The sequence below is a fragment of the Euleptes europaea genome, chromosome 12 (genome assembly GCF_029931775.1).
Source record: "Euleptes europaea isolate rEulEur1 chromosome 12, rEulEur1.hap1, whole genome shotgun sequence".
Taxonomy (NCBI): Eukaryota; Metazoa; Chordata; class Lepidosauria; order Squamata; family Sphaerodactylidae; genus Euleptes; species Euleptes europaea.
In genome coordinates, this window is record NC_079323.1 from 50,746,798 (window position 1) to 50,760,182 (window position 13,385).

At 39.2% G+C, this 13,385-nt stretch overlaps 1 protein-coding gene across 3 annotated transcripts in view; it reads left to right on the forward strand.

Annotated features, from left to right (window-relative positions):
* USP25 (ubiquitin specific peptidase 25) overlaps positions 1-13,385 on the forward strand; it is an 81,309-nt gene that overhangs the window by 15,087 nt on the left and 52,837 nt on the right. For all 3 annotated transcript variants that reach the window (XM_056858064.1, XM_056858065.1, XM_056858066.1), the window contains exons 2-5: positions 3,966-4,043; positions 5,248-5,392; positions 9,599-9,722; positions 12,064-12,226. In XM_056858064.1, the coding sequence (XP_056714042.1) occupies positions 3,966-4,043; positions 5,248-5,392; positions 9,599-9,722; positions 12,064-12,226 (510 nt within the window). The remainder of the gene's footprint in view (positions 1-3,965; positions 4,044-5,247; positions 5,393-9,598; positions 9,723-12,063; positions 12,227-13,385) is intronic.

A 13,385-nucleotide genomic window follows, 5' to 3' on the forward strand; every position in this document is an offset into this window, starting at 1 on the left:
GTCAGCCCTTGTCAGTATTTGTAAGGGAGACCACCAAGGAATACCAGGGTCATAATGCAGAAGCAGCCAAACCACCTCTGAACGTCTCCTACCTTGAAAACCCCACGGGGTCGCCATAAGTCAGCTGTGACTTAACAGCAAAAAAACCCCCAAAAAACAAAGTCTTTCTGTCATTTCACATTCCTCACCGGGGAGTGGACTGCTGCCTTTTCTCTTTCCTTGCTATTTCATTAGTAGTTCTGTTTTCTTGCCATTCTGCTTGCTTTGGTCTTGTGCTAACCAGTGCCAACCATTTTGCTTGGCATTCTTTGAGAACCAATGCTGCAGAGTAAGGGGAAAGTAGAGGTTAGGCAATGTTTCAAAATGTGGGAAATCTCATGTCCTGGTATCTGTGAATTTCTTATTTAAGTGCCATATTACAGTAACTGTTCTGAAAAGAAAAGGTGTACAGAGCAATCCTTTAAAGGATTTCAGTTGAACTGCCTATTGTACTGCTGAGGATTACACTGCTAGCTGGTTAAATTTTATTTTCTATCAACAGTTCTGTGATATTTTTCCGTTAAGATGTAAGAGAGTGAACTACATGCAGAATCAAGGCCAACTTCCTTTAGTAGATTTTTCCAGTTATGAATATGATACTGTTTCAAGCATTTTGGAAATGATTAGTTTACTAATGATCAGAAGCATCTACCTCTATATCTAATGCTACATCTGATAGTGGCTAAAACTAGTTTTGATTTAAAATCTACAAATGCTACCTATATTTTAACTTACGGTAATTCAGGAAGTGATAATACCGCAATTTTACAATTATACAGTGTTAATTGTTTTAATGTTTTACAAAAGTGAAGAAGGAGTAAAGGGTTAAATATTTGCCTTTTACTTTTCTATAGTCTTCTTTAAAAGTTTATTATATTAATTGATTTTTCTTCAGTATGAAAATGACTGAGCATGTTGTTGAAAGTAGCATGAGCACTTACTCTAGTATTTCATTCTGATATTTTTAATTTCGTTGTTCTTGAGAAAAAATACTTAATTTCTTTCCTGTTATCTTTATGCAAGAGAAGATGAGTCTGCTCTCAGATCCTGAAAACATTAGTGTGTGTTCTACTTCTTTCTGAATTAGGTTCATGCTGTGTCTAAGTGGAAATGGTTAGCATCCGTTGAAGCTCTTTTGGCAGCCTGTGTGGGAAAGTTTGGTGTTTGTCCAGTTCTGAGGGGATAAATGTCTGCATTAGACAGACCACAGCCATAATCAGGGTTTTGTTGGCAGCCGAAAGTGAAGTGCTGAATGAACTTGGAAATCAAACTCCATTGAATGTCCTTGTGATAGGATAATATTTACCTGGCTGTTGCTTGACAGTTTATGTGTTCAAATGATTTTGCGGTCAAGTCACAGCTGAGTTATGGTGACCCCATAGGATTTTCAAGGCAAGAGGCTTTTGGTGATGGCTTGCCATTGCCTGCATCCACATCGCAACCCTTGTAAATATTGTTGAAGGCTTTCACGGTCAGAGTTCATTGGTTCTTGTAGGTTATCCGGGTTGTGTGACCGTGGTCTTAGTATTTTCTTTCCTGACGTTTCGCCAGCAGCTGTGGCAGGCATCATCAGAGGAGTAACACTGAAGGACAGTGTCTCTCAGTGTCAAGTGTGTAGGAAGAGGTACTTTTTGCAGGACAATGGTTCAGCTCAAACCCAACCCCTTTCTGACTACATATTACTCTTCCTACACACTTGACACTGAGAGACACTGTCCTTCAGTGTTACTCCTCTGAAGATGCCTGCCACAGCTGCTGGCGAAACGTCAGGAAAGAAAATACCAAGACCACGGTCACACAATCCGGATAACCTACAAGAACCACGACCCTTGTATTCCTTGAATGGTTCTCATCCAAATACTAGCCAGGGTCAGGGCCGAGAGTGTGTGACTGGCTCAAGCTTCGATGGCGTGAACGGGGATTTGAACCTGAGCCCTAGTCTGACACCTTAAGCACTACATTATAATGATTACTATTTCCTAAACTAAAATCTGCTGCTTGGAGTCTTCCTTTTGAAAAAGTGAATAGTATTTATTATTTTGATTGCAAGCAAGTTGCTCTAGGAATTGCTGGAAACTTTGTGGTAAAACCATAGAGTTTCCAGTGATTCCTACAGTGGAGTGACTTCACTTTTGGGTTTTCCCTGGAAGTGATGCAATGGCATTGTACCAACAACTTTTTTTTTATTCTTTTTCTACCGCCTTCTGGCAGAGAGGCAGCAGACTGCAGAGATTGCTGGCAACCCTAGTTATACATGTAATAACTGTTGTTGTTGTTTTTACAAAAGTGTGATAATATGCCTTCTAAGAATTTTTCTTTGTAAAAAAACAATAATTCCTTAGTACAGAAATGGTAGTAAGCCAGTATACGAGTTCTTAGCATGCTAGATGCGTTTTATAAAGTGTTCTAAAATTTCAGATGCTTCTAGCAGGACAGATAAAATCCATTCTCTGTAATATGCTGCCATATTATGTAACTTGTATTTTAGGCACAGGTACATTAGAAATCCTATCCATGTCCAAAATTCTAGTTTTGAAGAGGACAATACTGTTTGTAGTTACTCTTGCGTCCTTCTGAAGTTAGTTTTTATTTTCTTAAATTTTTAGTATGATAGACTATTTTGCACTGATTTCATTATATAATTGGCAACCTAAATATAAATTACCATATTTACTCAAGAGGAAGATGAGATTAAATATAAGGCAACCCCCTAAAAATGTTATACACAAGAAAAGTTTTTTATTATTGTACATACTAGTAACTTGTCTACAAATAAAATGACCCTTTGTTTTCTTGATGGCACATGTGGGGAGGGGAACCTCGTCTTCCTTTTGGGTAAATGCAGTATCTGAACCATTTCTAAGCACCTATGTATCTTTTTTTGCAAATCATTTCCCAAGCTGTCTGAGTCTTCTGCTTACATGGCAACTTGTGGAACCGGGCAGCATCCATCCATTTTTACTTTGATCCATGGCTTTTAGAATATTTGGGTTGAAGTTTAGATAGCATACAAAAACCTGATGTATGTGTATAAAAGCCAGTGTAGTATAGTGGTTAAGAGTGTTGGACTAATACCTGGAAGAAACAAGTTTGAATCCCCACTTGTGCCATGGAAGCTTGCTGGGTGACCTTGGACCAAATCACCCTCTCAGCCCAGCCTATAGAGTTGGGGTGATGATAAAATGGAAAAGAGAAGAATGATGCTTTGGATCCCCATTAGGGAGAAAGTATGAAGTAAATAAATAAAACAAACTAGAATCCGTTAACACTAGACAAATAAGAAGGTTTATGTGCATAGCGATGCTCAGGGAAGAACATGTTTATCAAGTGTTGAAAATATTAAGATATAGTGATGGGCTGTAGCTTCAGGATAGTAATTTTTTATTTTATAATGGCTAAGTTAATATTTTACTGAAGTCTATTCTATTGCATTTCATTGTGTAGTGGTATTTTTATATGGATAGTAATTGTATTGTTCCTTGGCTTGAAGGCTCATAATCTAAGATAGTGAGACATGTTGAAATAAAGGAGAAACATGAAGAATGCAAGGAACTATTCAATGGAGTAGCCTAGGATTTTTTGCCCTTCCGTCTTTCATTGAGATACACTGTAGTCTGCTCTTTTTCAACTTGGCCTCTGCTTAACAAAATACATTGTGTATGGCCCAGGCTAGCCCAATCTTGTCAGATCTTGGAAGCTAAGCAGGATTGGCCATGCTTAGTACTTCGATGGGAGACTACCAAGGAAATCCAAGAGAGACCACTGAAGGTTGCTATGCAGAGGCAGGCAACGGGAAGCCATCTCTGTTTGTTTCTTTCCTTGAAAATCCAGTGGGGCTGCTGTAAGTTGACTGTGACTTGATGGCACTTTTCTCCATGAGTTAAATGTTTGAAACTGCAATGCCGACTATCTTTTTAATTCTTCAGCACCAGCAGACGTTTCTGAATCAGCTGAGAGAGATCACTGGTATCAATGATACTCAAGTACTGCAGCAAGCCTTAAAGGTATGGTGTCTTGGAGATACTGTATTTATTTTTGCCTATTTCTAAGATGAGATTCTTTTGGCTGTTATAAACATGTCCCCCCAAAAAATTCCTGTAAGTCCTATAAAGATAATGAGGCAGACTGTAAAAGGATTTATGCATAGTTTATGTAAATAATGCCCATAATGAAATCTGACACTAAAATGCTTTCTTGGAATGAAGAACCGCTGTGTACTCACTGGAATGTGTAATGGGGAAAAATAAAAGGATATGCCATATTATTGGTGTTCAGAGTAAGCTTTTGGGGGCTGTTCTACTAATACTTAAGTTATCTGATGTAGCTTTAGATGTAAATTCAGACTATTTATTCCTTGCTTGCATTAGGTAGACAAGACATTCTGTCATGCAATCCATATCTCCCTGTGTCCAGTGCTGCATTTATTTTGGAGTATTTGTGCGCTTGTTAAATTATGATCCGTTCAGTTTACTTGAAATACTGACCATTGCGTCCACATGGCTAATTATTCAAAGCAGAACAAATGCATGAAAAGAGCCTTTGGGGTTAGTCAACACACACCTATACACCCTCAAAGCCTTGCCACTACTTCCTGTTTTAGAGGTGAGGAGGGACAGAAAGATCTTCTCTTACCACTTTAATTGATAGGTTGTTTTGCTGGTTTTTACTTTGCATTTTGCTGTGTCTCCTAAGACGTTTTATCTGGGAGTTACCAAGTCAGTAACTGCAGAGATTGCAAAATTCAGTATAATTTGAGAAGGCAGTCATTGCTGTGGAGTTGGAGTAAAAATAAAAATTAATATGCCCTACATTAAATGTATAGGTTTTCAGTAATCACTAATTGCTTCTTTATATATTTCAAAAATTATCCAAGAACCTAAGAGCTATGCACATATTAGCTGAAATTAAGCACTTTTCATTTTATTGATTTCAGTGGCCAAGTTAAGCTCTGTGCTTAAAACTTCTCCCTGATACTTAGTGGAACTTGAAGTTTTTAGCTCTGGCAGCTTTGTGTCCTGAGATGCACCTGTACGTCTTTAATGTTTAAGTGAAGGAAGTTTCGGATCCTAACTAAATTTGATGAATGCAAGTTTGTAACATAATTTGCACTTTAAAGAATTAAGTTATTCTGATTTTGATGTTTGAAGCCGTTCAGGTTGCCTGGTATTGAAAATGAATGCTGAGAACTTTGTTCTCTCACATTTAAAGGATAGCAATGGAAACTTGGAATTAGCAGTCGCTTTCCTTACGGCAAAGAATGCTAAGATTCCTCAGCAGGAAGAGACAACATACTATCAAACAGCACTTCCTGCCAATGACAGATACATCAGTGTAGGCAGCCAAGCAGATACAAGTAAGTGTCTTTTTCTCTGTATAACTGAAGGGACCAACCTAAATGTTGATTGGGGAAAACTTGTTGGTATGCCAGTCTTAGACATTTTTATTTATTTTACTTCATTTGTACTCCACTTTTCTTCCCAATTGAGATCCAGAGTGGCTTGCTACATTCTCCACTTCGTAGTTTATTTATTTATTTATTTATTTATTTGTTTGTTTATTTATTTATTTAAAAAACTGGGTTTCATGGAAAAAATGTATTTGGCTAATTTTTCAGAAGCTACACTGACTGCCCACTTCATTCTAGGGCTGCGTCAGTGTCCCAGTGATGCTGTATAAATTGCTCCACAGAGGCCACTTCATGAAAATATGAGTAGGCACTGTGCATACTTTTTTTGTTTAAGGAAATGGTGATGGGCGTCGCAAGAAGTTGGCATATTAGCCATGTTCCATGACTCTACTCTGTGCTCTCATCTGAGTTCTGCCACTGGCCAATTATTGATAGGTATTTTACAACTAAATGGAAACTATAACAGTCCTTCTAGTGGGGTGTTCACTCCTGTTTATTGGAGGTAAAGATTAACGTGTAAAAAGCTAGGTGTTTAGGAATTCCTTAACCAGGAAAAAACTGCTGTCTTATTTTCTAACTCTGTCATTGCTCTGGCAGTCTGTGAAAAATAGTCATCAGATTCTGGCCTGACCATTCAACAACCACTTCACTGAATTTCTGAATCATTATGAGAATTTGGTGCTGCTTAGGCTCATCATGTGGCCACATTAAAACTTTTCCATGTGGTTAGAATAGCCAGTCTGATCATTTGTGACCATTAGGGCTGTTGAATTAAAAAAATTCGGTATAGTTTGGATTCGGCTGAATTCGGCCCGTTTAGATTCGGGATATGCCGAAGTCCGAACTCCCCCACTTCGGGTCCGTGCAATTCGGCAGGATTCAAAGTTCGGGAAAAAATTCGGCCAAATAAAGCCATTAAAAATACAACCGCGCCTTTCCGTGGCTCTGGGGGGGCATTTTTTGGGGTAGAATTCCCAAACTTTCAGCGGAACTTCAAAGGACGCTTCTTGAAAGACCCCCCCAAGTTTTGTAAAGATTGGGTCGGGGGGCTGAGATATGGGCCCCGAAAGGGGTCCCCCACCCTTAATGTGCGTCTCTGAGCAGAGCTTGCCGCCCACGCACAAAGCTCTCAGCCCCGACAAACAGCTGAGAAGTTTGCAAAGCATTGCAACACAACTGCAAAGCAACAAGCAACACAATCTTGTAAGCAACACCTTTGCAACTGTGCAAAGCAACACCTGACACCTGGGAGTTTGCAAACCATGGAAAGGGACAGAGGCAGCTAGCTATGCATAATGAGCAGGAGGGGTGGAATTTCCCCTTTTGCATGGGACTCCAAATGCATTCTTTAAGTCACCATTTGAAAACAAGTTTTGAGCAAGCATCCAAATAGACCTAACCGCTCTTATGAATGAGGGAAAACCTGAAGACACACAACTGAAACCCCCCCTCAAACCAGGGAGAGAGAGACTCGAGGGGGAACACACACCTCAGGCAGATCTGGCAAAAGCCCCCTTTGGCTTCCCCCCCCACCCACAGAAACTGCTCCCTCCCCACACACACACAGACTCTGATTCCCCCCCCCCACACACACACAGGAGAAAAATTATAGCTTAAAGCCCCCAAAGGGGTCTTACTGTGGCTGTCTTCTGTTCCATCAGGAGGGGCTGGGGAGGACTGGGTAATCCAAGACGATTCCATTTAGGCATGGGACGTTTTGCTCTGGAGATGCATACATTTAAATGCATACGGCTGATCCATTCATCCCAATAGGGGAAAGGGGAAAGCCCATATCTCGGGACCCCCTGACCCAATGTTTACAAAACTTGGGTGGTCTCTTAAGAAGGCTTGTCTGAAGCTCCGCTCAAAGTTTGGGATCTGCACCCCCAAAAATGCGCCCCTGCAGCCACGGAAAGAGAAAAGGGGGGGAGCCGATATTTCTGCCCCCACTGAACCCATCTTTACAAAACTTGGGTGGTATCTTAAGAAGGATTGTCTGAAGCTATGCTAAAAGTTTGGGGGCTGTATCCCCAAAAAAGCGCCCCCTGCAGCCACGGAAATGGAAAAGGGGGGAGGTAAAAGGGGTGGAGCCCATATCCCAAGACCCTCTGACCCAATGTTTACAAAACTTGGGGGGTATCTTAAGAAGGCTCATCTGAAGCTCCACTGAAAGTTTGGGGTCTGTATCACCAAACATGCGCCCCCTGCAGCCATGGAAAGAAAAAAGGGGGGAGCCCATATCTCGGAACCCCCTGAACCAATGTTTACAAAACTTGGGCGGTCTCTTAAGAAGGATTGTCTGAATCTCTGCTGAAAGTTTGGGGTCTGTACCCCAAAAATATGCCCCCTGCAGCCACAGAAGTGCACAAGCACCCCCCCACACACACACGAGGATTTCCCTCTCTCTCTCTCTCTCCCCGGCCGGGCCGCACATCAGCTGATTCCTCCAGTACTCAATCCTGACTGATTGGCCAGAAGAAGACCCAGCTTGGCCACCGATTGGCCGGGGAAGGAGAATGCTGCTTACTGACGGTTATGCTGCTTACTGACAGCCCCGAATTGGCCGGATTTATTCGTGAACTCCCGAACTCGCTGAATTCGGCTCCCCGGTTGACCGCCATTTTTGAGTTCGGTTCGTCCCGAACTAAAAACCACCGAATCAGGGGAAATTCGGCTGTTTTTCAGCTCGGGCCGAACCGAATCAACAGCCCTAGTGACCATCATGCAGTAAATACACATGTGTAACTATTGTCACTTTTTGTAAAATATTGGCCTCTGTATAGTAAAGTTCTTGTTTTCTTTAAACCATTATTTGATTGCTTTCCTATTACAAGAAAGCCTTTTCAGTGATCAAAACCCATTTATGGAGCTTCCTCCTGAGATAAATTTGTGAAAATTATTTGGATTTTGGTGGTAGGGCAAGTGTGCTTTCTCTGATTGTGTTCAGGACTGACCAATTATTTCTCATTTTGAGTTTTTGTTCATTTTAGTTTTATTATGTGCCACTTTGATGGCTTTTTAAGACGAAAAGAGGCCTTAACATTTTAGTATGATGGAACTTAATATTCAGGATTTGAAATAACTATTAGCACCCCTGGATTATATGTAAGGAAGAAACTGAATTTGAAATTACGTATAAATGCTCCTGGATTAACTATGTAAGGAAGAAACTGCAAAGCTTAATTTCTGTATAAGTAGTAGTAGGAATGCATGTGTAATTCTGATGGATATTTCTGATGCAATACTGAAGTTATATTTTATGCTTGGACATTCGTAAGTGCTGTTCTTTGAGTACCACTGTTATTGCTTCACTGGCTTTTTTCTTGACCACTTTCCTTGTTCTTAATTCCTTATCACTTGTGAGATGTCTGTTGTAATGACCAAGCTGTCTGTCATAAGCGTATGACATTTTTATGCAGCCACGGACTTTTTCTTTGAATATGTTACCATAAATGTTGTGTAGTGTCTATAAAGCCTATTTCACATTGTTACCCTCTCTTAGCAACACAGTTTCCATAATGGATGCAGGCTCTGAAACATAAAATTATTTTTCAACACAATAAAGTTTCTGTTAGTGGTATTTGAAAAGGTACTGCCTTTATACCTATAAATGAGATGACAAGGAGGTTTTACTGATTTTTAAGGCTAGCATTAATTATTAAGCATGATTTAGAACATAATATTTTGTACCCATCTAGGTATGTTTTCACTGAAGTAATATTTACTAGGTTTCAGTTATAGAACAACATGTGCAGAAAAAGCTGGAGGCTAAAAAGATAATTAAGGGTGGGCTATTGAACTAGCTGTTCAAAAGGAAACAAATTTCCTGATGCTGTGCTTTGTGTTACTTCAAGTTCTCTGCTCCCCCTTTGCCTGAGAATAGTTTCTGTTAATATAAGTTATTTTGGGAATAATGTTTAAAAGCAATTTTTTTAACATTTATGTATGTCAGAGCTTAAATTAGATTATAAATTGAGATTATAAATGCATCCATTTAATGCAAGTTATTTTTAATGACATTTTTATCATTGTCTAAATTGGTTTTCTGTTATCTGCAGTACAGTTTGCTTTTCACTCTTATTTCATTTTTAATTTTTAATTTTTTTTAATTTTAAGAAAAATTAAATTTAAGAAAACAGCTTTGCTTTTCAGATGTAATTGATCTCACAGGAGATGATAAAGATGATCTTCAGAGGGCAATTGCCCTTAGTTTGGAGGAATCAAACAGGGCATTTAGGGAGACGGGAATAACAGATGAAGAACAAGCCATTAGCAGGTAAATAACTTGTATGATGATTTTATTAAAGTCAAATAGAGATATATCAGTTTTGCTAAGGAAAAATAAATTCCATGTATCTGGCTTCATTGTTTTCTTAAGTGTTGCTTTAGTTCATTGTGTCCTGTTTATTAAAAATCAGTTTCTTCAATCTACATCTCTAGTCCTTTCTTCATGCCCTTATCTCTATTGAAGATAGCTATGACTTTGTTCAGAGAAGTAGACCTAAAATGTTAGAAGTCTGATGGCAGCTTCTCATTTTGAATCCTAGAAGTACCTTAATATGTCATTCCTGTCATGAAAATATGTGGGAAAGATGTACCACCATCCATTGGTTTAGCACTTCTGGGTTGTGTGTATACCTACGTGAATCACCAGTAAACACTGCCATGCTTTTCTGGGACATTACTAATGATGCCTAAAAATGCTTTCCAGAAAACTGGATATCTTGGAAGCATTGCAGCCCAGTAAGATGATCTCTTGAAAACAGGCTGCTGTTCTCCTTTTCAACAACAACAACCAAAATTTATTCCTGTCTTTAAAAAAAAAAGCCTCATTTTGTGTGTGGGTATTTGGGAGCATCTACCATTTCTATGTTATCAGTTACCAGTTTTTAATAGGTATGACAAACAAATGGGTATCTGTTTCTGTGCAGTACACCACCATTAAAAACACTTGTATCCTATAGTTAGAGCTAAACTATAGCTGCTTTGACACCAGGGTGTTTTTTCATGGGAGTCTGGTGGCTGATACAATTTGTGTGAAATTGGCCTTGCAGCAGAGATTCTGTACAGCCTAGGATAATCCATTTACTCCCTATTCTTAGTGGTGGTTTCTCTTTTACATCTGATGTGCATTGAAGCCCCCCTCCTGTGTGATCACATGATCTTTAGAATTCTTCACCTACCCTGTTTGATTTTTTTAATTTATTTTGAGGAAGCATGGATAATGCAGTGCTGTTTCCGGTTCAGAGACAAGAAACTGCTCATGCTGATAGCGTCCTTTTCATTATTATTTTTTTTTTTTGGTAGGTTTTAAATAAAGCAGATTATTTTGTGGACAGAACAGGCGGTTAATGGTTTGTGCACAAATAGAGGATGATTTCATGGGGAAAGATTACAAAAAATGGCCCAGTTGGGTGGCTGAAATATGGGAATTCCTTGGTGTGGAAGTAGCCTGTGTTAAAATTCAGAGAAAGAGTTCAATAAAGAGTTAGTACAAGAGAGCCTATTTGCATAACATAAACTATACAGTTTAAGATTACTCGTAATTAACATGCTGATTAATAATCCATAGAGTTTCTGCATCACAAACATTAGTTTTTGTGAGTACTTGTTTAGAATCCTAGAGTTGGAAGGGACCACCAGGTCATCTAGTCCAATCCCCTGCACAATGCAGGAATTTCTCAACTACCTCCCCCACACCCCCCCAGCGACCCCTACTCCATGCCCAGAAGATGGCCAAGATTCCTCCCTCTCATGAACTGCCTAAGGTCATAGAATCAGCATTGCTGTGAGATGGCCATGTAGCCTTTGCTTAAAAACCTCCAGGGAAGGAGCACTTACCACCTCCCGAGGAAGCCTGTTCCACTGAGGAACCGCTTTAACTGTTAGAAAATTCTTCTTAATGTCTAGATGGAAACTCTTTTGATTTAATTTTAACCCGTTGGTTCTGGTCCGACCTTCTGGGGCAACAGAAAACAACTCTGTACCATCCTCTATATGATAGCCCTTCAAGTACTTGAAGATGGCTATCATATCCCCTCTCAGTCTTCTCCTCTTCAGGCTAAACATACCCAGCTCCATCAACCTTTCCTCATAGAACTTGGTCTCCAGACCCCTCACCATCTTTGTTGCCCTCCTCTGGACACATTCCAGCTTGTCTACATCTTTCTTAAATTGCAGTGCCCAACACTGAACAGAATACTCTAGGTGAGGTCTAGGAAGTGGTGCACCCGAGATCTCACTATAAGTAATAAATATACCCAGGTCCTCTGTTCTAAATCTCTGCATGGTTCATACTTGGATTAATGACAGATTAAACAGTATGCCTGTCACTTCACCTTTTGTAAAGCATTTCTTAGAAGCCCTGAAGTCCCATAAAAATCTGTCCTGCCATTACTGTCACATACTCGCTATTCTGTCTGAACTTAAAGATTTTGTATTCTTTGTTTTTGTTTTTAATTTGGTTATGTACTGACCTACATTTGGCTCTAGAATTGCGGACCCATAATCTAGTCACCATTCTGTGCAGGACGCTGCCTTTTTAAGCCGCTGTGTTTCTGTGTGACACTACTGTAACATGTTGTTCCTTCTTTCCATTACTACCTGTACTTTCTAAGAGTTTTAGAAGCCAGTATAGCAGAAAACAAAGCAAGTCTGAAAAGAACGCATCCAGAAGTGTGGAGCGACTCTCCAAACCCTTATGATAGAAAACGTCAAGATAATTGTCCAGTGGGATTAAAAAATGTTGGCAATACATGTTGGTTCAGTGCAGTTATTCAGGTAAATTCATTCATTGATTTTTGTTAATCACTGAATTGCCATTTATGTCAAGAATAAGAAGTGTTTGGAAGACAGAATAATAATTCTGTGTGGCAAAAGAATGTAAAGCAGCAAACTTGCAGTATTGTAAAAGTTCAACAAAATGGAAGCTTACACTTTATTGTTTCCAGTGTGTATATTTTTAATGTTCATATCCGAGAAATCTTTCTTTTTAGAAGAGAAGCATACACTAATAATAATGAATGAATTTTATTGTTTAGCCAACGTTATTATAAAACTTGTCATATCAAAACTACCCTGAAGTACAGCCTGTTATGTTGACGCTTCTGCCTTTGGAGATGAAACTATCAGTCTAGAAATCACTAGGAATAAGACCTTTTTTTTCAATGATCAGCCCTAGTTTCTGGAATTCCTGCCAGAAGGAAAGATAAAAATCCACTCCACTGACTCTTTAGAAGGCCATGTAAAGAGTGTTTTATATTTCAGGCCTTTGATAGTTAAAATCCTTTTAAATACTGCATTCTGCTTTATAGTACTTGTACATTAATTTCAAAATTGAACTTCTGTTGTTTACTGTTTTGTATTTTATTGAATGGTATAGCCATGCTACCAGAGTTTGAAAATACAATAAATAATTTCTTTGCAAGAATCTTCTAAGAAACTCCATTCCTTTTTTGTATTTTATCCATTACAGTGTCCATTCCTGATAAATTCAATATTTCTATTTTTTTTATTTGATTGAGAAGTAGAAGTAGATTCCAGACAATCTTTGTAGCAACTAGTATATTTAGCCCTGACCTGGGTGGCCCAGACTAGCCTGATCTCATAAGATCTGAGAAGGGAAGCAGGGTCGGTCCTTGTTAGTACTTGGATGAGAGACCACCAAGGGATACCGGGGTCGTTATGCAGAGGAAGGCAACGGCAAACCACCTCTGTTAGTTTCTTGCCTTGAAAATCCTACTGGGTTGCCATAAGTCAGCTGTGACTTGATGGCATTTTACACACACAGCCTGGCCTTGGCCTGGGAGAGCGAGATAGTAAGTTGAAATAATAAATAAACAGTATATTCAACATTAGAAGTCTTATTTTCCAACTTGATAATATACCCTAAATTGGTTAAAGATAAATGTAGGCAAAGTTTTTGAATCCAACTGGATCT